Source organism: Mesoplodon mirus, assembly GCF_964341445.2.
Source record: "Mesoplodon mirus genome assembly, chromosome: 6".
NCBI lineage: Eukaryota > Metazoa > Chordata > Mammalia > Artiodactyla > Ziphiidae > Mesoplodon > Mesoplodon mirus.
Window position 1 is genome coordinate 15,112,569 of NC_138982.1, and position 26,378 is coordinate 15,138,946.

Sequence of the window (26,378 nt, forward strand, 5' to 3'; positions counted from 1 at the left end):
GATCTAATCTCATACTTTTACATGTCCCTATCCAGTTTTCCCAGCACCACTTATTGAAGAGACTGTCCTTTCTCCACTGTACATTCCTGCCTCCTTTATCAAAGATAAGGTGACCATATGTGCGTGGGTTTATCTCTGGGCTTTCTATCCTGTTCCATTGATCTATCTTTCTGTTTTTGTGCCAGTACCATACTGTCTTGATTACTGTAGCTTTGTAGTATAGTCTGAAGTCAGGGAGCCTGATTCCTCCAGCTCCATTTTTCGTTCTCAAGATTGCTTTGGCTATTCGGGGTCTTTTGTGTTTCCATACAAATTGTGAAAGTTTTTGTTCTAGTTCTGTGAAAAATGCCAGTGGTAGTTTGATAGGGATTGCATTGAATCTGTAGATTGCTTTGGGTAGTAGAGTCATTTTCACAATGTTGATTCTTCCAATCCAAGAACATGGTACATCTCTCCATCTATTTGTATCATCTTTAATTTCTTTTATCGGTGTCTTTCTTGGTTTTGATTATTTTAAACATTTACTACAATGAATGTGTTTTGTCTTTTCTGTGCGACACTTTTACTTTATTATTATCTTTATTTAGAGTCGAATTCACTCTGTGAAACTGTACAGTTCTAAGTTTTGACAAATACATAATACAGTTGTGAAACAGCCACTGCAAGCAAGACACAGAACTGTGCCATTCCCCCCAAACCCCCTGGTGCCTCTCCTGTGGAAGCAGCCCCTCCCCGATCCTTAACTGTAGCAACCACTCATCTGTTCTCTGTCCCTATAGTTTTGCCCTTTCCAGAATGTCACATAAATGGAATCATACATTGTGAAGTCTTTTTTCTTTTTCCTTTTTCTTTTTGGCTGCACTGCGAGGCATGCGGGATCTTAGTCCGCCGACCAGGGATCGAACCGGTGCCCCCTGCAGTGGAAGCACAGGGTGTAACCGCTGGACCGCCAGGGAAGTCCCATTATGAAGTCTTTTGAGTCTGGATTCTTTCAGTTAGTAAAATGCTTTCTCTCATCTCAGTCAGAGAAAACAAACAAAACAACTACTAAATTATATTTTAAAAACTTAAAAACTATTTTTTTACTTAAAAAAACTTCATAAACTGAATTCTAACTTTTTTTTTTTATTATGAAGGTAGCAGGAAGTACATCTACAACTGAGAATTGCTTTCTTTTCTAGGGTTGCCGTTTCTTAGATGAGCCTGAAACCGCTTCACGGCTTTTTGGAAAACTTAGCAAAAATAAAACTCATTATCACGGACAATGGAGAATGTCTTTCATGAGAATTCACTCTCCATAATGTCTGCGATAGACGCTGAAAGCAAAGAAAGTTCCACTTTCCTAATAAGGCCATGTACTGCAGACCTGGCTGGGATCCCTTGGGCTCGTGGCACCCCTGCCCTTGGAGCACCTGCCACATTCTGAGATAATTCATCAATTATCAGATACAAGCAGTTCAACTCTGTTGCTACAGCAGCCAATGCTAAATTGTAGGGATCATTTTTAACAAAACTCTCCTACTTCAAAAGATTCCTGATCAGGGGAGATACCAAACCTCACCGGCCCTTTGATCCGAGTTCTGTAGCTATTCCACAACCTGTGGGCCTGTGGGAACGAGGAAAAGAAAGAAAGAAGCATTTTATGCTCATTTTCACAGAACTCTGGGCTCTGGTGCATCTGGTCCCTGCTCCAGCTATGAAAGTGTAAGATGGCAGCCGCTGGGACCCCACGAAGTAGGGAATGGTTTGAATTTATCCTTCTGGCCACCAATCTGGATTAGAGTTCATCATTTTGTCTCCTTTGCTAAAATGTAAGTTATCTGAAGGCAGCCATTTCGCACTTATCTTTTTATTATTTCCCACAACATAAATGTTAGGTGAATAAACAAATGAAGAGATAAAAGAAGGAATGGAAAAAAAATAATTTTCCATCCTGAAATAATGGAGGTTCACTTCAGATCTGTAATCAGACTTTCCTCAATTTCATTTGTTAATATCTCTGGCATGATTTCAGGGACAAGTTAACATCTGGGCCCTTGGCATTGTGAGGTGTACATCAGACTGTGGAACAAGAACCGAGGAATTGTTTTCTCCACAGCACAACATCAGACTACACGCCTAGAGGAGCAATGGCACAGAAACAGAAAAAAGAAGAAGAGGAAAAAGGAAAAATAAAACAATATTTACATGGCCCATAACTTATAAGGACATTTCACATTTATCATATATTGAACCATGATAAAAACATACAGAGTACTGATGACTTCCCAAGAATTAGGAACAAATTCATTCTACTTATTAAAATTTACCAACCTCCTTTCCTATCATAGAGATGGAGCCTAGGAAGGGGCCTCTCTCCCAGAAATTCTCCCCTGATAGGAAGGTCAGGGCCTGCCTGCTGGGCAGGGGCTTCAAGAAGACAGGCTGGACAGCTAGGGCCCTCCTGCAAACTAGAGGAAGGCCAGGGGAATTACAAAGTGCCCAGAAAGCAAAGGATATTCAGGAAGTTGTTGATTACGTAGAACAGGGAGTGGGACAGAAAGAACAAATGGAACAGACAATCTTCAGAGCTCATCAGGACCACCCCTGCCTCCATTCCTCTACCTTCCTACCAGGTGCTGGAAGGCAGCTAAACAGGTGAGCCAAATATCACTTTTACTTCCAGTCCATTTCCCTGCCCCACCCTGGCTTAAGTGCAAATAGTAAGGCTTAAGTGCAAAGCACCAAAAGAAAGAGGTAAAAAAAAAAAAAAAAACCCACAAAGGTGATACACATAATCCACTAATCCACACCTGAACAATCAGACATCTTGGCAAATGCCACTGTCATCAAACACTCCAACACCATTTACTGTATGGCCTTAAATAATATCTTTGACCCTGAGGATCAGGCTGCTTCTGGATGGGGAACACGTCTGCCACGACTTTAAAAAGTCTCTTTAGACCTTTTTTCCTGTATCCATAATAAAGATAAAAAGACATCAGAACAATCCATTCCATCTTCTCCTCCTCTGACACCACACACACACACACACACACACACACACACACACACACACACACACACACGTACACGCTCGCACGTTCAAAGCTGAACTACGGGAGCCTCTGGGAGCAAATCTGGACAGCGTTCCTCCCCGAGGTCCTGTACAGTGGAGTCGACACTGTCATGCAGCAAAATACTCCAAGTTCCACAGCCTCTAGGGATCAGCATTTAAGGAACTTGGTTGGTATTTCTGTAATATGAACCATCAATACTAACATTCTGGTTCAAAGGCACCTATGGTTGGAATAAAGGAAACAATTTGGGGCACTTTTCTCCACCCCTTTTCAGAAATACTTTCTGTGGGAAAGGAGGAGGTGGGGTAGGAGAAAGAGAAACACAGACCGAGGCAGAAACTGAGACACAAGTCATTCTTTGAGGGGGAAAAAAAACATTAAAACTTATAAATGCTACTATAATACTATTTATATTACTCTATATTATAAAATAGATAAATTATTCCAAATAGAATTATTACCCAAAGACAGAAAACCATAATACAATCATTTCCTGCTAAGAAACATGATACTGTATATCTAAAAACAGTATAAACAAATGCTACCCTGAAATAACCGTGAAAGTTCAGACATAAATCCTCAGGGTAAAAAAAGCACAACGATGGTTATATTACAAAGTTGTATTCCTCAAATTTAGAGGATAGATCAACAGAACAACAAAGCACAATTTATATTCATTTCCCACATTTTCAAAGGCTATGTATAAGGAATTCTTTTAATTCATCATGTTTTTTAAACTTCACACAGTGTAGATACTTTATATTTTAGAATTTATTTGATGAGAAATACATTATTTACCTGTGGCAGTCAATGTATATTTTTGAAAGTATCAGATATAACTAAAAGAAAAACTAGTGTTTACCCTAATACCCCCAGCCCCCTGTAAGAAAGCTTTCTGGAACAGTTAAAACTATTCATTTCCGTCCACATGGAAAGGAAGCTACCCATGTATCTTGCTTCATGTGAGTCATAAAGCAACGTCTGAAGAATTAAAACAATAAACTGAAGCCTTCCTCCCCAAAATGCAGCCAGCAAAATTTATGAGACCTGAAAGCATGTGCTACATTAGTTTAGCAACACAGAAGAGAATTCTGCTCTTGTACAGACCAAGCCACTGAAGCAGGGAGAAAGCTGTGGGCTCCTTCAGGGATTTTCTTTTCTTTATTTTTTGAAGTGAGGCCCTGAGCCCGACTCACAGAGGACACACGGTCTGTTGACTGACTGACTGAATGAGGAAATGGCACAAAGGTGCCTGATCAAAGCCCAGGGGGTTTGCAGATCACTGTATCAGAGTCTGTATGCAAACATTTTCCTTTCTCATGCTCCCTCAATTTTCTTTTTCTCATGCTCCACAATGGATCAAAGATGGCTGCAGATTCTTTGCCATTTCTTCCGTGGAACATCCCCTCTGCTATCTGCTCTAACTGGGGGTTGAGGGGTGTGCTGTGACTGCTCTGTCCAAGAGAATATGGAAGAACCGACTCTGTGGCAGCTTCCAGAGCCAGGCCCCAAGACCCTGGCAGCTTTCAATTCCTGTCTCTCAGAACATTCTCTTGGGGAGACCCAAGCTGCTATGTAATACGTCCCACTGCTCTGAGATTGCCAAGCTAGAGACGCTGTGGGCAAATCCTCCAGCTTTTAGTCCTAGCTATGCTCAGTCTTCCAGCAGCCCTTTCCACGGTGCCACACACTTGAGTAAACCCACCTTGGACCCTCCAGGCCAGCCCACCCACTGGTCGACCACCGCTAAGGGACCTCAGCCAAAATCACGCACAGCACAAGAACAGTCCAGCTGAGCCCTGCCCCAATTCCTGACCACGACATGGCGTGATATGATACAATGGCTACTGTCTTAAGCCACTGAGTTTTGCGATCATGTATTACACAGTAATAAATAACTGGAACATATTCTTTCTCTCCTTCTAGTGACTGGCAGTGAAAGCCAAAGGCAGCCATGCTGATACAGCTGGTCCTCGTACTCATATAAGTTTGGCTCTCAAGACAGTGCAAATAGATGTTGGAAGTTTGAAGCAGCGCTTTGGGCTTTTAATGCCTCTGGAGAAAGATGTATTTACTCTGATGGCAAGTAGATACCTACCCACTAGCCTTGCCACCAAAGGCCACGAAGCCTCCACCAGGTCCCACCGAAGGCCGTACCTGCCTCATGAGCTCCTCTTGACGCATCCTAATCCTCTCTCTCTCCATCTGGATCCTCTGAAGCCGAAGTTTCTGCTGCTGCTGCTGTTGCGTGGTCAGCGCGTTGGGCAGACTCATGAGCCCTGCTGCTGGGTTCTGAGGAGGGTGACTCTGCTGGCTCAGGGAACTGGGTGCCATCTGCTGCTGCTGCTGGTGATTCATCACTACAGGAGGGAAGAACAGGCGGGTTAATGACCAGGGACCACAGCACCTTATCAAAAAGAGATCATCAGAATGCTTTGCGCTTTACACTACAGATTCCCGAGATTCCTTCCAAAGCACTTTCCTGTTAATCATTACTGTTGAAGTAATTATTACCTTAATTCAATTCATGGAGACTCAGATACTGGCCCCTCTCCTGACTCACCTAGTCATGGCTTTTGTGCCCGGTTAAAAACCTGATTTCACACCTTGCCTGTGTTCTAGAGTACATTTTAAACCTTTCATAGAACATAGTGGTCGTAAGTAAATTCCACACAAGTTGACACAGCCTAAAAGCTCATTTCACCAGGACATCTGGGGGTGTGTATGCACGGTCTCAGATAACCTGCATGCTTATGGCAGGGCTAAGGAGGGCATGTGATCATTGATAGGTGGTGGGTAGAAAATAATATTTAGGATGGATGAGTGAATTGACGAGTGACATGTAAAACATAGTACCTAGATCAGGGACGTACACAAAAGCAGGACGCCATTCATGCTTTGTTAAAAGAGGGTGCCCCAGGGCTTCCCTGGTGGCGCAGTGGTTAGGAGTCTGCCTGCCAGTGCAGGGGACACGGGTTCGAGCCCTGGTCCAGGAAGATCCCACATGCCGCGGAGCAACTAAGCCCGTGCGCCGCAAATACTGAGCCTGCACTCTAGAGCCCACGTGCCACAACTACTGAAACCCGCAGGCCTAGAGTCCGTGCTCTGCAACAGGAGAAGCCACCGCAATGAGAAGCCTGCGCACCGCAACGAAGAGGAGCCCCGGCTCGCCACAACTAGAGAAAGCCTGTGTGCAGCAACGAAGGCCCAACGCAGCCGAAATAAATAAATAAATAAAATCTATTTAAAAAAAAAAAAAAAAAAAGAGGGTGCCCCAAAGAAATTATTTAGTGAGAAATTATTAGTAAATAATTGGAGAATCATTTAGTGAGAATTATTGTGAGAAATAAATTCTATAAAAATGCTAACGGTTCCACCCACCAATGCAGGGGATACGGGTTCGTGCCCCGGTCCGGGAAGATCCCATATGCCACAGAGCGGCTGGGCCCGTGAGCCATGGCCACTGAGCCTGTGCTCCGCAACGGGAGAGGCCACAGCAGTGAGAGGCCCGCGTACTGCAAAAAAAAAAAAAAAAGAAAAAAAGAAAAATGCTAACAGCATTTGTGATTGGATAAAGCCACAAGAAGTGTTTGAACCTTTTTACGGATTTTCTATTTGTCTGCATTTACCAACATTTAAAATTTTGGCATGCAGTATTTCACTTTAGAAAAAAAAAATCTGTAATCCTTTAATAAATTCTATAATTGGTGTCTCCTCACAACCCACCACCAAAAAATGCATCTTAAAAAGCGCTCACTTTCCTCCAAACAGTTTACCAGTCAAATTTGCTTAACTTCTGCCTGGGTAATATTCTACAATAAAGAAAACCATGCTTTTCAGTCTATTTGCTCCTAGGTCAAGGGCCAAAGGCAACAATGTGTAATTTTATATACCTACTTCATTTCTGAGGAAAAAAACGCTCTATTTTTGCTATATTTGGTATCACTACCTTTAAAAGATAAAATTATTGGCATACTTTAGTTAAAGTTCAAAGTAAAACATTTCAGATCTTCAGTTTGTTATGGATATTACGAGGGAACATATTTTATAACTATATTTTCTTAGATGAATTTTAAATTAGCCTAATCAACTATGTGTTAAATGAATGTGTAGAAAACACACACACACACATTGAAAAGAAAGTACCAGGGAACCCTCCTACACTGTTGGTAGGAATGTAAATTGGTATAACCACTATGCAGAACAGTACGGAGGTTCCTTAAAAAACTAAAAATAGAACTACCATATCATCCAGCAATCCCACCCCTGGCCACATATCTGGAGAAAAACATAACTCGAAAAGATATGTGCACACCAATGTTCACTGCAGCTCTATTTACAATAGCCAAGACAGGGAAGCAGCCTAAATGTCCGTGGACAGAGGAACAGATAAAGAAGATGTGGTACATATATACAATGGACTATTACTCAGCCATGAAAAAGAATGAAATAATGCCATTTGCAGCAACATGGATGGACCTAGAGATTATCATACTAAGTGAAGTAAGTCAGACAAAGACAAATATCATATAATATCTCTCATATGTGGAATCTACTTTTAAAAAAATGATATAAATGAACTTAGTTACAAGACAGGAACAGACTCACAGACTTAGAAAACAAACTTATGGTTACGAAAGGCGAAACGTAGGGGGGAGGAATAAATTAGGAGTTTGGGATTAACATACACACACTACTATATATAAAATAGAGAATCAACAAGGACCTACTGTGTAACACAGGGAACTCTACTCAATATTCTGTAATGACCTATATGGGAAAAGAATCTGAAAAAGAATGAATATATGTATATGTATAACTGAATCACTATGCTGTACACCTGAAACCAACACAACATTGTAAATCAACTCTACGCCAGTAAAATTTTTAAAAAGAAAAGGAGGGGCCTCCCTGGTGGCGCAGTGGTTGAGAGTCCGCCTGCCGATGCAGGGGATACGGGTTCGTGCCCCGGTCTGGGAGGATCCCATATGCCGCGGAGCGGCTGGGCCCGTGAGCCATGGCCGCTGGGCCTGCGCGTCCGGAGCCTGTGCTCCGCAACGGGGGAGGCCACAACAGTGAGAGGCCCGCATACCGCAAAAAAAAAAAAAAAAAAAAAAAAGAAAAGGAAATACCAACACTGAAGATTTTCTGGTTTCCTTAAGGAAGAATTAATTCCATGACAGGAACTTCCTCTGGATGGGAGTAGGGGTGGGGTAAAAATACTTTTTTTTTTTTTTTTTGAAATTTACTTATAACTCACTCAAGTCTTTATCACATTCCCACTGTGTGCTGGGCACTGGGTTTGTAGTTGGATAAACAGCTCCTGCCTTCACAGGAACTCACAAGGAACGTGTGAAGAAATGAGGTGGGGTTTTATGCTTGGCTGTGGAGCGCTAGAATGTTAGGCTTTGTAAGGATTCCTGGAAAGCATCTAGTCCAGCTTTTTATTTTGTGAAACCCAGGGAGGTGAGGGGCGTGCTCTGCTTAGAATCAGGTGAAACCAGGGACCCCCAACACTGCGTCCACCTGCCCTTTCAACTGTCCTTGGCCGCCCTCTGCCACACCTGAAACTGAAGACCAGGAACGATCACTGAAACTGAGGCAACCCCTCTACACACAGTTTCCCTTCAGTTGCGTCGCAAGGAAGCGCCGCTTAAACAGCAGACCCTCAAAGCACTCAAAACAGGGCCCTGGGACAAAGGCTGCTCAGGTTACAATGAGGAAGGGCTCAAGGCAAGTTTGGACAGATGCACAACTCTGCTCACTCCCAGGGAAGTCACTCAAGGCAAGGTAAGGTACTGGAGTATTCTGCCCAAACAGTTTGGGCTTCACTTCCTGAATCAAGCCCACCACCAAGAACTCTCACTTCTTGGCACCATCCCTGGCACACAGGGAAACTCAGTAAACGATGGGATGAATGACTGAAACCAGCTGGGCATTCCTTATGTTCTCAGTTTGAGAACAGAAAAAAAGCACAGTTGTGATCAATGCCAAATAACTGAAATAAGCACTTCATTTCTACAGCTTGTTGGAGCATAATCACAATCTCTATTTGAAGGCCTGGGTGGGAGGGTCAGGGATGGAGCACACACACTATGTCATCGGGGAAAAGTTCTCTTAAATACCAATTCAAGTAAGACAAGGTCCAGATATCCAGAAGGGTTTAATTCATAAGACCTCTTTCAGGCCAGGAGATGGAAGCTTAGATGGAAGAATAGTGATTATCTCCAGGCACAGTCATTTCTGAACCTTCTGAAAAAGTATGCTCCTATTTTTCTGATGTAACTACTATAGACAAAAAAAAAAACAAAAAAAAAAAACAAAAAACCAATTGTGTCTATAAGAGAAATGTGTAAATTGAATATTTCCAACATCAGAAATCCCCAGGTTAGGAAAAAGCTTAAAAATGTTAAAGTTTTTTTGTTAGCAGTTCAGAGGTTATGTTAATTTTTTATAACTCAGATTCTTTGAAAAATATTAAAACTGGCTCAGGTCTGGTACTTACTGACATGACAAATCAATTGGATCAGAACTATCTGCCGTAACTTGGGAAGACAGCATTGTCAGTCTACTCACACAGGATCCTGTGACTCCACTCCACACACTGTCCAGATACTGCTTGGCAGGTTTTATTGACATCTGCATCCTTATCTGGGGGAGTCTAAGACTTGGAGAAGATCTCTTCCAAAACCACACCCTTGCGAGCCTTTGAAACACCAGCCCTTACAGCGACCATCCATTGGGGAGGCATGGTGGACATGCTGCTTTCATCCATTTAATTTAGATTTGACCATTCAGACTACACTCAGACTAAACATCTCCAGCTATTAACTGTAGTGACTGGAAAAGAGTAGAACTTAGCCAGTGGCTTTGTTTTCAAAATAAAGCACACCCACCAACAGAGAAGTCTATATGAGAATATTCACCATAGCATTGTCCATAACAGCAAAAGACCAAAAACTGTGTCCACCAATAAGAGGTCATGATCCATTCATTCAGAGGAATTCTATGTGACTATTCTGAAGAATAAAGAAGCTCTGTAGGTCCTTCTATGGAACAATCTCTAAGAAACAATGTTTAGAAGAGGGAAAAAAAAAAAAAAACCCAAGGAAAAGAAATGCATGTAAGAGCATGCCACTATTTGTAACTAGAAAAATGGAGGCAGTGGGCATTCATATTATATCAATACATATACAGCAAATCTCTTTAGAAAAATACACAACAGTGGGTACCTCTGGAGAGGAAACGGGGTGTCAAGGATGGGAGGAGATCTTCCTTTTCCTCTTCTGCACTGTTTGAAGTTTTTCTGTGTGCATTTATTATTTATGTAAAACATAAAAATGTGAAAGTAAAAAACAGAAAACAAAAGCACGGTCATGGCTTCCCTGGTGGCACAGTGGTTGAGAGTCCGCCTGCCGATGCAGGGGACACGGGTTTGTGCCCCGGTCTGGGAAGATCCCACATGCCACGGAGCGGCTGGGCCCGTGAGCCATGGCCACTGAGCTTGCACGTCCGGAGCCTGTGCTCTGCAACGGGAGAGGCCACAGCAGTGAGAGGCCCGCGTACCACCAAAAAATAAAAAATAAAAAAAAAGCACAGTCATGTATGCATCAAATATGCAAAATATTTTCCTGGTGGAGTGAAAGGAGGTAACCCCCAAATTATTTGAAAAACAATGAATAAGGCTTTAAATATAGTCAAGATCCTCAAAACTAAGAGCCTACCTGGTGCAACTTCTCCTTGTGAAGGTGAGGTAACAATACCCAGAGAAACAGTGAATTTGGTCAAGACCATAAAATGGTCCAGGGCCTGGAAGCCAGGTGTCCTGCCTGACTCAGTCCAGGTGCCCATGATCCAACCTGTCGCTCTGTTCCCTCTAGTCCTTTCATTTCAGACTGTTTTTGAATCTTTTCTTAGGTTGAATCTCATGAACTTCACCGATGGTTGAGGTTCTAGCTACTCAAAGACAAAGAGGCAAAAGAGGCCCAAGACAGAGATAAACAGAGAGGAGGTCCTCAGGAGAGCACAGGAAGGAAAACATCTAGACTTGCAATGAACAAAATACTCCTTGGGATAATATTCCATAACATTTTAGGGAGAGAATAGTTCAGTTTAAAAAAAAAAAAGAAAACAAGCAGAGTATCTCAAATGCAGTATCTGAGGCCAAACCAGTTAAGGGCAGACTGCCACTAAATGCCTCAAAAAGGCTAAAGACCTAGTCAAGTTCTAGACTTTTGCCAGTCCCCACAGAAAGGAATAACCCAAACAGAAGATTTCTCCATTGAAGCAGGAATGCATCGAAACTAAAGCAGGAAAAAAAAAAAAAAAGAAAACCTAAAGCAGAGCCTTCTTTTTTTTTCCTTCCAAGAGAGTCAGAATTTAAATTGAAATCCACATTTATCTTTTTCATTCTTTTCCTCTCCTTTTCCTTTTTCTCTTTTTTTTCTTTCTTCCTTGATAATTGGCTTTCTCTTCTGTGTTTGGCAATCGAACATAACCAAGCTCTGCAGATATGTAACCAGAAACATTTCACTGCTATTATTCAATATAAAAGAAAACACCAAGAAAAACAAAACTCCACAGCATCTGAGATATGAACACTCTTTTGATTTAATGATTGTATCCTTGGTGAAGTAAACGGTCAACATGGGAATGGGGTGTGCAGAGGGGGTGACTACCCAGACTCTCTGTTTAATGCTGCCCAGGACGCTGATGCACCCTCTGACCTGCTCCAGCAAACACACTTGGTCACGTCTACAAAGCCCCACAAGTACGCTTGATGCCAGGAAGGTCCCTGGACTCAGTTCTAAGCCTACACGTCATTTGTTGTATAAGAAGCAGACATGGAAAAGGTAAAGGCTTCACTCCTGAACTTTTGCCTTTTGCAGCAGCAGACACAGAGAGCGACAGCTCACAGACAAAGTGTTTGGGCAGCTTCCCCAAGCCAGGAGCTGCAGACGAGGAGGGAGGCCAGGGAATCAGGTTGTCCAGCGGGCCTCCTGGAATGTTTGACAAATGTCTTTCTGGCCTCAGAGAGGTTCAGTGGCTTGCTTTTCTGTGTCCTGGGCTTGCTTCCCTTGTTTTTAAAATAGGCTATGGTTACACACACACACACACACACACACACACACACAAAATGCCAAATGAAGAAAACAAAACCACAAGATTAGGCTCAACTACAAAACCTGTCACGGGCCTGCATGGGGCTGGCTCTGAGCAGATCATGGAAAGGACAACCAGCTTGCCAATGGCTAGAAGCCACACCTAAGCCCTAGAAAGACACAGAAATTACTTTATTCCCTTCAAATCCTTCTCCCTGATGCACATGTGAATCTAGGGAGGGCAGAGAGGAATACCTTTTGCTAGTTACCCACTGTTGTTCAAGATACAAAGTAACAGAAAAACAAAACAAAACAAAATGCAGGGAAAGCAAGGGTTATAAGAGACTGCCAGAATATCTGCTGAAATTCTCCATCAGCAAATGTTGATTTAACAGGAAAATCTCAAAGATGGTCTAATTTGTACTTCAGTTTTCACGCGTGGTAAACAGAATCTTGCTAAATGAACTTCAGTTCCACATATTCAAAGTAACCTTTTAGTTTAGTTTTGGGGTTTCTTTCTTTTTTTTTTTTTTTACAAGCTTCTGTGATAAAACATCAAACATTCCAAAGAACCCTTTAACATCATCCCTTGAGCGTGGAAAGAGCTTTGAAGAGGCTGACTCTTTGTGAAAACCTGGTTGCAGTTTCCTCAAAGTAGATGAATATGCAACATTCGAATACTGTACACACCTTGGGTAATACACTTGATCTGGGATGTGGGAAACTTCCTCCTCCCATTTGGAACAGGTGTTTAATTCAGTTTGACGTTTGGGCTAATACGTTTATATAAGTTGCATCAGAAACACATTCCAGAAACCTAAACACCCATGAGAGGGCAACACAAGCTCTCCTGCATCATGGACTGTTAACAACGGGAAGCTTGACGATCGCTCCATTCTCTGTCCCTGCTCTACAAATGCTGAAACGGGTCTGTCACAGTGAGTGACCAGTTGTCCTAGTTTGACTAATGGGTTTCCTGGGACACAGGACTTTCAGGGCTAAATCCAGGAGAGTCCCAGGCAAATGGGATGGTTGGTCACCCTAAGCCTGTGAATGCCCGTGTCCCCAGAGCTAACTCATGGCAGTAGAATCCAAGTTTCCTATTTCCACGCTAATGCGTTTCCTTACAAAGAGAACCAGCGCCCGTATGAAATAACCATTTGATATTTAGAATGACAGTCAGGCTGCCCAGATGAGCTCTCAGTGTGTCCCCCATGGGCTACAACTAGCTGGCTGTCCTTTTGTACCCATACAACTTGGTAACTGGAGAGGGAATATGACTCCTGCACTTACTCTGTAACTTTTTAAGGAAATCAAGCACTAGTTATGACATTGCATTGCATCACGTGTAAACATGTACTTGGTTAAGGCTGAAAGTCAGGAAATCTTTCCTGTTGGATTCTGGGTTGGGCTATACACACGGAACAGAAGCTCTTTTAAGAAACACTGAAGTGTTTTCTTCCTGTGATTTGAACTCTCACTTTCCTGGGGGCTGGATTTGTGCTCTTTACAAATAAGACCTAAGAAGGAGCCAAGTCTCCCCCTGCCCCTTGGAACCAACCCCAATGATACGGATGTTCCTTATAAACATAGAACACAAATAATTTAGTGCATTTCAAACCTGACTTGCTGATGCATACAGTAGGCACTAAATACATTCTCCCTGAACTAAACTTCAGGGTTTATGGGTCAGAAATTGGTTTACACCAATATCAGTTCATTTGTAAGAGGATGATCAGCATAGACTTTTTTCTAATTTAAAAGAAACATAATAAAGAAGAAAACTCAGAATAAACTGGAAATCTCTCCCCACCACACACACACGCACACACAACTCTTTCTCTTGAGGATGCATTTTAATCATTACTCCCCTAATCTTATAAGTGAATATTTAATGAATACTAGACTTTTGTTGCTGCTTTCTCTTTACTTCCAGAACATAGTTCCCCGTTCAGGACCTATTGCATTTTGCTCTGTTTTATCATTAGTGGTTTACAAACCCCACCACGTTCATCACAGCTGGGGCCATGTATTTACACTACTTTGAAGCATCACCATAGAAGTTCACGCTGGAAGGGGCTTAGTCCATTTCGACCAGGGTTCTCAATTCTTCTTTTTAGCAGCAGGATCTTTCTCCAGAGCCTGATACATGGCATGAGGCAGAGACACCCCACATGTGCAGGGGCTCATTCACAACACGCCTGGGGCCTGTGCTGGGGCCAGTGAGCACTTACATGGCAGCCCTTTTGACTCTCTTCTCTAAATTTTCTTGGTCTGGCTTTCACTGTGCTTTCCCTACAGGCGTTTCCCAACTCTTGTTTCAAAATATTAAACAAAGTTTTAAAATATGTTGAACAGACACAGCTCTTGGAGACTGAATACTAACTAAGCTTAGCTTCTGCTCACATGCCCCCGAAACCCTGGCATGGGGCCTTGGGACACAATTTAAAACCACTGACTTTAAGCCAGTTCACTCATTTTTGAAATGAAGAAATTTGGAAGGTTAAGTGACTCAGCACAAATCACAGGCATAGACTGTGACAAACCTAGGAAGCCCAGGGAATATGCTGGAATGCATGGCTGGCATCAGCTGCATTGACCACCAATCACTGCCCTGTCCTGCAATCAAAAAATATTTACTGAGTGAAATTTGGTGACAAGGATTGAGGAGTTTCCTTTTCCCTATTTCATGAAAAGGTCTAACGCAGACTAATTTAATTAACATATTTACTTATAAAATGATGACATCAACACGGATCACATGCTACAGTGACACCCTGTGCGATCTGGTTTCACAGAAAATGGTACAGGGGGGCTTCCCTGGTGGTGCAGTGGTTGGGAGTCCGCCTGCCGATGCAGGGGACACGGGTTCGTGCCCCGGTCCGGGAAGATCCCACATGCCACGGAGCGGCTGGGCCCGTGAGCTATGGCCGCTGAGCCTGCGCGTCCGGAGCCTGTGCTCCGCAACGGGAGAGGCCACAACAGTGAGAGGCCTGCGTACCGCAAAAAAAAAAAAAAAATGGTACAGGGCTTTCTTCTTCAGTCCTTAAAAAAAAAAAAAAAAAAAAAGACAAAATCAGGTAACTTTGAAGAGTTACATTTCATAATTCAGGAAGGTTTCAAGTAGAAGAGGTGCCACCATCAGGCAATACTAGCCCTTCTGGCCACAGCGGCTTTGGGGAAGTAATAATATGCAACAGATAGAAGCCAAAACCTACAGGTGTAAATCGTATCTGACATATAGGCAGACCCAGCCACACCAAGCTTCAAAAATATTTCAGCAGCAAGAGTGTCTGGGTGCAGCTGCGGGTCTTTTCCTCTCTGTTTATGGGCCATACATGGCTTAACTCATGTGAACTGGCCAATGTCAGGTGTCACGCAGCCCTGTCTGATGGAAAACACATGTCTACGGAGGTAGAAAAGAAAAGCCCAGCCTCAGTCCAGCCTGGACTCAGTCACGATACAATGAAGGGGGAAAAAGGGCTGCAGACACGTCTCTTGCCCTTCTTGTGCCTCTCTCAGCTCCTGCTAACAATGAGTCGCTTGTTTCTCTTATTTCCCAGAAACAGTATTAGCTGTCCAACAAGGTCAGCAAAAAAAAAAAAAAAAAAAAGGCAGCCTTTCACTTCAGGGTGCATTCGGTTCCAAAAATCTGTAAAGTATTAAACCAAGAAGCTGCACTATCCCAACTTCACACTGAGCCCTTTATTCCAATTCTGGGTGAGAATAGCTATAAGGAAATTTCTCAGCTGGCTCAGTAGATAAGGCACAGAGTTCTGGGACCCCTGTGCATTCAGCCACACTTTCTCGGCTTCAAACCTTAAAATCACTTCCAGTGCCCCCAAAACTGAACAGGTGGACCTTACGTTTTCCAGATGCCCCCAGCTGGTCTGGTTTTAGACTTGTAACCCAAGCTGCATTTACTTCACAAGAAACCCTGAATTTTTAGCACCAGCACACGATTTTCCTACTTGCTATCCTGTCTGCCCATCCAAACAGTAATCTAGTCAACAAAGCAGGGTGCAAGTACTCAGGCAACTCTGCTCTCTTAGGTATAAAGATGGAAATGCCTGTAACCTAGGTTTTTATGTTTTCCTAGCAAATGCATCATCTACAATGTATATTTTATTGGCATTTAAAGGATTTCAACATCAGTTTTCATGGTTTTGACAGATCCAGGACAAGCTAGAAAAAAAAAAAAATCACATCTTCCTGGCATGTTCATTTATCTGGGTCCTTCTGCTGTAAAGAAACCGTATTTCTTCTACCTAAAGCAGCACCAGAATGTGCTACTCAGATTCCATCTGATTTCTGGGATATCTCAAGATTTATCAAAAGTGGCCAGGAAGGAAGCACATCTATGAAGGCAGTGAATTTAGGCAAATAATGACCTAACTCGGAAAAAAAGAGGAAATTGGGTGCTTCACTGTGCTGCTTCACAAAGTTATCTTTGTGTCTTTGAATTTAATTCCATGGCCTGGCAACAGCAGCAAAACCAAAACTTTTCTTGTTTTATTATCTGCAGACAATAGGTATACTTTTATCCCAGCAGGAAATGGAAACTCTGATTCATGCATTTATTTTCATTAGTCAGGAGAGAGTTTATTGCAGCTTTTTATTGGTTAGCTTTCCTGAATGATTTTAAAACTACTCCAGGTGCAAAGTGTGGCAACCCAAGCTCAATAACAGAATATGAATCCACAGCCGCGTTCCACAAGAAGCAAGAAGAAGTTGCCAGTGTGGGCTGCTGGTTCTTCATCTGTTTTCTTTTTATTATGTGCCATTTTAGTAAACATCTTTATTATTAAAAGAGCTCATACAACAGACACTCCAAGAGATAAGTCAAAGGATTTCAACGATTTATGAAAGAGAACATGTATTTTCTAATCAAACATGGAAAAATTATCAGCTTCACAAGGAATCATAGAAATGCAAATTAAAGAGCCATTCTTCAGCAATCAAATTAGCAGAAATAATACAGTAAGGTGATGTGGGTGTTTTGCATCCAGCCATGAATATTCAGGAAAAAAACCAAAACAAAACAAGAATTTAACCAGGGGTAGCAGGATTAAGAATGTGCTAAAATTATTTGTCAACTTTTGGGACTTTGTGCTTATTTATATGCATCTACCCCTAGATCTTATAGGATTTCTAGTGACGCCCAAAAGGCTAATTACCTTTGAAATGAAAATGTATCAAAATACTAATAGTGGTGGTGCTCGGATGGTAAGCCTATGGATGATTTTTTTCTTTCCAGTGTTCCAAGTTTCATTTAAATATTCACTCACCAAATATCTGCTGAGCCCCATGCAGGTGCAAGGCCCTGTTTCTAGGTGCTAGAGATACTGATGAACAAGACAGAAAGGCCCTGGCCCTTCAGGAGATTATAGTCTAGTGAGGAGACACAACAGCAAATATATAGTATAATTCTAACGATAAGGGCTTTGGACAAACAAATGCAGAACTATTTGAGACAGGCATTCCTTCTGTGCCTGAGGAGGTAATGTGTGATCTAAAAACATCTGGATGAAGTGCAGAAATCAGGGTGGAGGGCATACCAGGCTGAGGGAGAACAAGTGCAAAGGTCCTGAGGTGGGAAGGGGCCTGACCTGTAGGCTTGGAGTACTTGATTAAAACAGGGTGGCCCATGTGGCTGAGGGGCACAGTGGGAGAGGCAGGGACCAGGGCCTATGGGACATCATGGCTGTGGTGAGCACTACAGTTACCTCTGCTCCAAAGTGATAGAAATCTCCTTCGGGCTACTGCTCGAACTACATGAGAAACTGCCAGAGTATTTCATACACTATGGTGAAATAAAAAATTCTGAAGAAATCAACAGATGGAGAAGTTAGGGATCTGTGTCTCTGGGCTGTTGTCTCTCAGCCCTGTGAGGTAGTTCAGAGTCATCTTTGGGCAAGAAAAGAATAAGCTCGGGCTTCCCTGGTGGCGCAGTGGTTGAGAGTCCGCCTGCCGATTCAGGGGACACGGGTTCGTGCCCCGGTCCGGGAGGATCCCACATGCCGCGGAGCGGCTGGGCCCGTGAGCCACGGCCGCTGAGCCTGCGCGTCCGCAGCCTGTGCTCCGCAACGGGAGAGGCCGCAGCAGTGAGAGGCCCGTGTACCGCAAAAAAAAAAAAAAAAATAGAAAGAAAGAAAAAGAAAAGAATAAGCTCTGCGGTGGAGGTAAGGAGAGGTAGGAACCAAAACAGCTCTGCTCTTTAAACACTTTCAAAAGGAGATTCTGGTCCCAAGCCAAACAAAACAAAAACCTACGCCTCTAAATTTCATTTGTCGGGATGTGCCAAGGGGGCCCTGTTCTTAAAAACGGAAACGAAACAAAACACACACCAACAACAAAAAGCTACAACTCTGGATTTTCTAAATTGTATGCCTGAGTCCAGCTGGGTACGCGGGGTATCCTTGCGGTCTGCAGCCGTTCCTGGCTGGTTCTCTGAGATGATGCCAACACCTAGGGTCAAGGAAGGGTAGAGAAAACCTCTCTCTAGAACTCCGGGTATTCACAGTTGGGAGACTTTTTGAGGACTGCTAGGTGGCAGTGTCTAGATCATTTATGGGGAATTAGCAGGAGAACTCCCCCTTCGGCCTCTGTACCTGGAAAAGCTTTGCTTCTCCTCCACACCAGGCGAGCCTTTCCCTGATGGATGCTTTGAATCCTGTAACTGAACATATCTCGTCCTCCGAGCACGAGCCCCCCAAGTCTCAGAATCAAAACTGCAGGCACCTCTAGCAACCACACGAGGCCTGCAGTATGCATTTTTCTCCCTGGCTTTATTATTTTCTCAGCCACAATCTTCTATCCCAACTTAAGTCAATTATTTATATGTATACTTTTTTTTTTTTTTTTTTTTTTTTTGCCACATCACGCGGCATGTGGGATCTTAGTTCCCCAACCAGGGATCAAACCCACGCCCCGTGCACTGGAAGCGCAGAGTCAACCGCTGGTCCACCAGGGAAGTCCGTATATGTATACTTCTGAATTAAGTGTGCTGGAAGAGGCAAGAATAGAATCAATGGATGGAAGCATCACAGTTTCATTTCAAAGCTCTATCTCTCTATATACAGCTACACCAATATAGCATTTTTTAAAATTTTATATTGGAGTATATTTGATTAACAATGTTATATTAGTTTCAGGTGTACAGCAAAGTGAGTCAGTTATACATATACATGTATCTATTCTTTTTAAATTATTTTCCCATTTAGGTTGTTACATAATATTGAGCAGAGTTCCCCGTGCTATACAGTAGGTCCTGATTGGTGATCCATTTTAAATACAGCAGTGTGTCAATCCCAAACTCCTAATCTATCCCTCCCCCTCCCCTGCCCCCCTAGTAACCATAAGTTCGTTCTCTAAGTCTGGGAGTCTGTTTCTACACCAATATAGTATTATTTATGAATTAAATAGTGGTCTGTGAAGCCTAAGTAAGCATGCTAGATATGGCATTTGCTCATCATCCAGAGGAAGGAAAAGAGTTTACATGACCTGAGGCCACATCTTACAGAGTCCTGGTGGACCAAAAAGTTTTTCCTCTTATTGCACTGTCTTTATGGAACACACTCATGAGAGGAGCCAGCCGACCCAAGAAACTCCTCCCATATCACCCATTCTAGGACAAACTGACATCACATGCCTCCTGACAGGATGCAGGGAGAAGAATACAACATCACTTCTGTGGTACTCCTGCCCAAAATGTATAACCTAAATCTAAACCAGGAGGAAACACCAGACAAAGCCAAATTAAAATCAATCTTCAAAATAACTGGTCCGTACTCTTCAAAAATGTCAAGGTCCAGAAACACGAAGGCTGAGGAATCATTCTAGGTAAAAAGAGATTAGGGAGACAGGATAATTAAATGAAATGCATGACCTTCAACAGATCCTGGACCAGAAACCAAAAAGGCCATAAAGGACATTACTGTGGGGACTTTCCTGGTGGCGCAGTGGTTAAGACTCCACGGTCCCAATGCAGGGGGCCTGGGTTCAATCCCTGGTCTGGGAACTAGATCTCACATGCATGCCACAACTAAGGAGTCGGTGAGCTGCAACTAAGGAGCCCACCTGTTGCAACTAAGACCTGATGCAACCAAATAAATAAATAAATAAATATTTAGGGGGGGAAAAAAGGACATTACTGTGGCAAATGAAATTTCAAATATTGACTGTGGATTAGACAACAGTATTGTACCAATGTTAAATTTCGTGATTTTCATACCATACAGGCATACCTCAGAGATATTGAGGGTTCGGTTCCAGATCACTACAAAAAAGCAAGGCATACAAATTTTTTGGTTTCACAGTGCATATAAAAGTTATGCTTATACTATTCTGTAGGCTATTAAGTTTATTATATATATATACATATATATATATACACACACATAGACAATATATATAATGCAATGGCATTATGTCTAAAAAAAGTACATACCTTAATTAAAAGGTACTTTATTGTTAAAAAATGCTAACCCTCATCTGAGCCTTTAGTGAGTCAATCTCTTTGCATTAGTAATCAAAGTACACTGATCACAGATCACGATAACAAATATAATAATAATGAAAGTGTTTGAAATATTGCAAGAATTACCAAAATGTGACACAGAGACACAGAGTGAACAAATGCTGCTGGGAAAATGGTGCTGATAGATTTGTGTGATGCAAGGTTGCCACAAACCTTCAATTTGTAAAAAATGCAGTACCTGTGAAGCACAAAAGTGAAGCCCAGTTAATATGAGGTCTTCCTGTACTGTGCTTAAGTAAGAACACATCCTTTTAGAAAATATGATCTGAAGTATTTACGGGGAAAAGGGCATAACATCTCCAACTTAGTCCTGAAGAGTTCAGAAAAAAAAAATATATATATATATATAATACATCTTCATACGGAAAAAGAGAGATAAGCAAATGAGGCAAATCATCAACAATTAACAAAGGCAAATCTGGGCAAAGGGTATGTGGGAGTGCCTTGTACTATATTTGAAACTCTTCTGTAAGTTTTAGATTATTTCAAAATAAAAGGTGACATATTACAGCAAAGAAAAGATTTCCCTAAACACACCCTAAACTCCCTGGAGACTGAAAATTCTCAGCCTGGCAGAGTCCAGACGAACCGTGTGGTATACGGGCCGATGTGCTGTGATGTTATTTCTCTTCGAGGAAACTGCTACTGCTCAGTGGTTTTGAGAACTGACTGGGGTTTGGAGGGAGAGAACCCTAATTGTAACAGGTGCTACATGATCCTGATACCTCACACTCACCATTTCTCCCAGCCTCGCCTCCTCCATCCCCGACCCCAACTGTTATTTGTGGACAAAAATACTTTTGGCTGCTGTTTCAGTAAACAAAGAGTGGTGCCCGCCATCAAGCCAGCAGCCGACCCCAGTGGTGAGTCCTGAGGAGCACTCAGGATGGAGAAAAAAAGGATGCTGGCCCTAGATAATCAACATGGAAATCAAAGGAATAATTTCAATGAGTCCAGACTCCTGCATCTTCCCATACATAGAAAAGCATTAAAATCATTAACTTGAGATGTCTGTTTTTTATGATTAGTAGTAATCTTTTGATGTGTGACTCTTTTTTTTTCTCAGCAAAAACTCCTATATATCACGGCACCTCCCTTACCTCTTCAGAACAGCCCCTCAGAGCTACTTGAGGGGCTGTCTCCTGGGCTACAGTCCTCAGTAAGGTCCCCGAATAAAACTTAATTCTCAGCTTTTAGGTTGTGCGACTTTTTTTCAGTCGACACATCACAAGAAAAAGAAAAAACTATGTGTGGTGATGGATGTTAATTAGATTTACTGTCGCGGAACCTCCCTGGCGGTCCAGTGGTTAAGACTCCACGCTTCCAATGCAAGGGGTGCGGGTTCAATCCCTGGTAGGGGAACTAAGATCCCACATGCCGTGTGACATGGCCAAAAAAAAGGATTTATTGTCATGACTACTGTACAACATATACACATATCAAATCACTGTGCTGTACACCTGAAACTAATATAATGTTTATGTCAATTACATCTCAATTTTTTTTAAAGAGAAAAAACATCTCATTTTTAAAAAATAGAGAGCCTGGAAAGACAGGACAAAGAGGTGCCCTACGGGACTGGTCTTTCAGAAGAAACAGCTCTGGAAAACTGTACCTAACAACAAGACGCTGGACTAAAGAATTACAAGTTTTCTTGGGTAGAACCTGAGCTCCAAGAGTTAGCTGACTATAAAGCTTGAGGCCCTGGGATGAAAGGCCCTCACTTCCCAGGATCAGAGGTGAAGAAACTGTTCCATGTTGGCCTCCTCGATAAAAGGAAAACTGGACAAGCTAAGAAGGGCAGAGTGGAGGCTGGAGAAGGAACTTCCCTTTGCAGCTGTCCTGAGCATTCATTTTGCTAGGATGGGATGATCCAATTCCATCTGGGGAGAAATGATAGTTCCATTCTAATTAATTCAGGCGTTATGGCAACTGATAAGAGTGAAAACAGAATATTTTTCTTGATATTTAAAATGTAAGCTTTGAAGCAGCTATATGAAAGTCTTGTGAGCCAGGACTAAATCAGCCACATTAATTTTTCTTTTTTTTTTACTTTATTTTTTTTCCATCTCTGCAAATATTTAACTCTTGGCAAAACTGAAAACTCACTCTTCACTGGTGCCTGAGAAATATAATACTGGAAAGGAAAAGGACGAAAATAATATGGAATGAAATGCATGACATGTACTGGGAAGCAAACTTCAAATGAAACTTCCATTTATGGCTTAGTCAAAAACATATGGAGATGCAAGCTGAAAACGAGAGCTAGTGGGAAAGCTAGGTGCCTGGCTAAAAATACACTTTTTGTGGCAACCTTAAATCATTTTTTTGTAAAAGAAAGTAGCAGCCCAAACAAATGCTCCCCAACACACACAGTGGACCTGCAGACAATTACTTACTTAGTTCAATGAAAGTAAACCAGGTCAAAATTGTATTTTTTTAAAGGAATTCTCATACTTTCCTAACAAATTAACATTCCAAAGAAACTGGAAAAAATGAGGAAATTAAGGAAGGCACAAAAATTTATGTACAAGAATATTTACTGTAATATCACTTATAATAATAAAAAATAGAACCAATCGATATGTCCCTCAATAAAAGAACTGGTTAAATAAATTATGGTAGAGTCACACAATGGCATATCGTACAGTCATTAACATGACGTAATGGTATATAGAAAGAAATATGCCCAAATCCATTCATAACTTAAATACATGTATAAACTAAACAATGAGAATCTAGTTTGTACCTATCAGAATTATAAAGACTAAAATGTTTGATAATGAACATTATTGGCCAGAGTAAGAATAATATTGGCCAGGGAGAAAGAAACACTTTAATACACTGTTGGCAGGAGTGTAAATTGGTGTAATGTTTTTGGAGGGAAGTGGAACATCTATTACAACTTTAAATGCACATAACCTTTAACCCAGGAATTCCACCTCTGCAAAATTATCCTATACATAAACAGCATACGGCACAAGGATTTACATACAGGGACGCACATTGTGGCATTGTTTAATAATAGCAAACAATCAGCAAAGAACCTAAATATCCAGCCTAGGGGACGGTTGAATAATTACGGTTCATCAGTAGAATGGAATATTATTTACTGCTAAAAAAGAATAAATACATCTATAAGTGCTAATTTAGGAAGCTCTCTAAGATATGTTAAGTTTTAAAAAGGCACATACATCCACAACCACATGTATGTATGTAGAGTATTTCTGGAATACAGATGGCCCTCTGTATCTGCGGGTTCCACATCCACGGATGCAACCAACTGTGGATAGAAACTGAATCTGCATATGTGGAACCACGGATACGGACGGCAGACTGCACTGCGCCATTTTATGCAAGGGACTTGAGCATCCTCAGATTTTGGATTTTCCCCCGTGGTAACCAGGGGAAGAGGGAAGACTGTACTGAGGAAGCTGGTAGTAGTGGTTTCCCTGGGGAGAAGAGAAGGGCGGGGGGTCCTGGTGTGAAGGAGACTTACTTCTCTTGAATGCTCTTTAGGACTGTTTGAATATTTCACCATGTTTGTGTTACTTTTCCAATAAAAACAGCTAATCAAAAAATATCTATTGAAACAGAAAGATGCTCATGATACATTAAGTGAAAAAAGCAGGCTACAAAAAAGAACGTAGAGGATTCTCCAACCTCTTTTGTTTACATTTGTATTGAAAAAAGACAAATAGGAGACAATGTTAGTGTGATTTTGAATGGTCAGATTACAGTGTTTTTTATTTTCTCATTTTTTGCTGATCAGTATTGTCTACAATGACCAAGTAGTAATTATATAACATGGGAGGAAAATAACATTCTTGAATCTTGCTGCCTCAAATATGTTTTCGAATCTTAATTTTTCCTGCATTTTGGTTTTTTTAAAAAACCAGGGAGATGGCTGATCTTCCTCTCTTCAGTGCACTTAATGAGAAAAGACCATGAAGGCTTTTGTTTTCCTGGCTTCTCTTATGGTATTATTTTGCTGACTTCATCACAGAGAATTATCCAGAGTCAAGCGTGGCAGAACAGCTGTTCCTGACCACCAGCAACTGCAAAACACCCCGGGAATAAATTTAGACTTCCAGAAAGGAAGAAGAAATCAATCTTGCAGTTGATACAGGGTGGGGGAGGTGATGATCAGGTGGGGACAACATCACCAGGGGCCCCAAAGAGGAGATCAAAGAAAAGTGTCCAAATGTCACTCAACACTTATCAATTTGGAACAAGTGGCCGAATGACAAGCCATCCCAGAATCCCTCTGCCTAAAACTATAACTGGGCAACATTCTCTCCACAGCAAGGAAGTTCCTGGGGACAAACTACTGGAAGTCAGCCAGCAGATAGTACTAAAACTGTCCCAATTATTTTTAAAACTCTCGAAACAGAGGCCCGCAGCTTAGTGAAGAGATTAGACTCCATTAAAAATAAATAAGTAAATGAAGGTCGTGCCCACAAAGAAGGGACTAAGGAAAAGCTTGACCTGACCTTTACCTCTTTCCTAAGAGATTCTGTGCTTCTTTGGGGTATGGGGTGCCCCTCCAGAATTTTTCAGGGCTTTAAGCTTGCAGAGGCCTGATTCTTTGGTCAGCTCTCAGCTAGCAAAGTTCAAGATGGGCTTATACACTGACCCTATGAATTTAGACAACACACTTCAATAATCTAGATGCCAAACTGCAACGTCTCCCCTAGTTTTTGAAGTTTACTTGGTATGACTGGGGTCTGGAAAGTGGCTTCAGCATTCATATACCCAAAGCTCATGTGTGCACTGACACCAAGTGCCAAAGTGACAAATGCCAATGTCACCATAAGTGTCTATTTCAGGCAAAAATCACAGTTAAAAGTTGGTGAAATAAGTCAGACAGAGAAAGATAAGTATTATATGTTATCACTTATACGTGGAATCTACAAAATAAAACAAATGAATGTATATAACAAAACAGAAACAGGACTCGCAGATACAGACAACAAACAGTGGGGAGAGGGAAGTGGGTACGGGCAAGATAGGGGTAGGGGATTAAAAGGTACAAACGACTATGTATACAATATATAAGCAACAAAGATGTACTGTAGGGCCTCCCTGGTGGCGCAGTGGTTGAGAGTCCGCCTGCCGATGCAGGGGATACGGGTTCGTGCCCCGGTCTGGGAGGATCCCATATGCCGCGGAGCGGCTGGGCCCGTGAGCCATGGCCGCTGGGCCTGCGCGTCCGGAGCCTGTGCTCCGCAACGGGAGAGGCCACAACAGTGAGAGGCCCGCATACCGCAAAAAGAAAAAAAAAAAAAAAAAAAAAAAAAGATGTACTGTACAACACAGGGAATAGAGCCAATATTTTAAAATAACTATAAATGGAGTATAATCTTTAAAAATTGTGAATAACTATGTTGTACACCTGAAACTTAGACAATATTATACATCAACTACACCTCAATTTAAAAAAAAGAATTTGGTGAGCACACTCGGCGTTCTTTTCAGGTAACTCAAGTTAAAGACTGGATCTCTGAGTGTGTTTTTGCCAGTTGTTCTGATGGCAGTTTCCAATCTCTGTGCTAAGGCACAGAGTTCCATGGCTGTTCCTGCTCTTGGCTGGTGACCAGAGGTATCTGAGCACTTGAAAACAGGGCCCATTCCTAGACTCCACCCTACATGGTCTGAGACAGGATTTCGCAGGGGTGA

General features: G+C 42.0%; 1 protein-coding gene across 1 annotated transcript in view; it reads right to left on the reverse strand.

The window, feature by feature from the left end:
• The window catches only part of WWTR1 (WW domain containing transcription regulator 1), a gene marked incomplete at its 5' end in the record, with an annotated part of 136,762 nt that overhangs the window by 21,883 nt on the left and 88,501 nt on the right, over positions 1-26,378 (reverse strand). Inside the window, 1 exon segment of the mRNA XM_082625565.1 lies at positions 5,217-5,419. Within this exon segment, the coding sequence (XP_082481691.1) occupies positions 5,217-5,419 (203 nt within the window).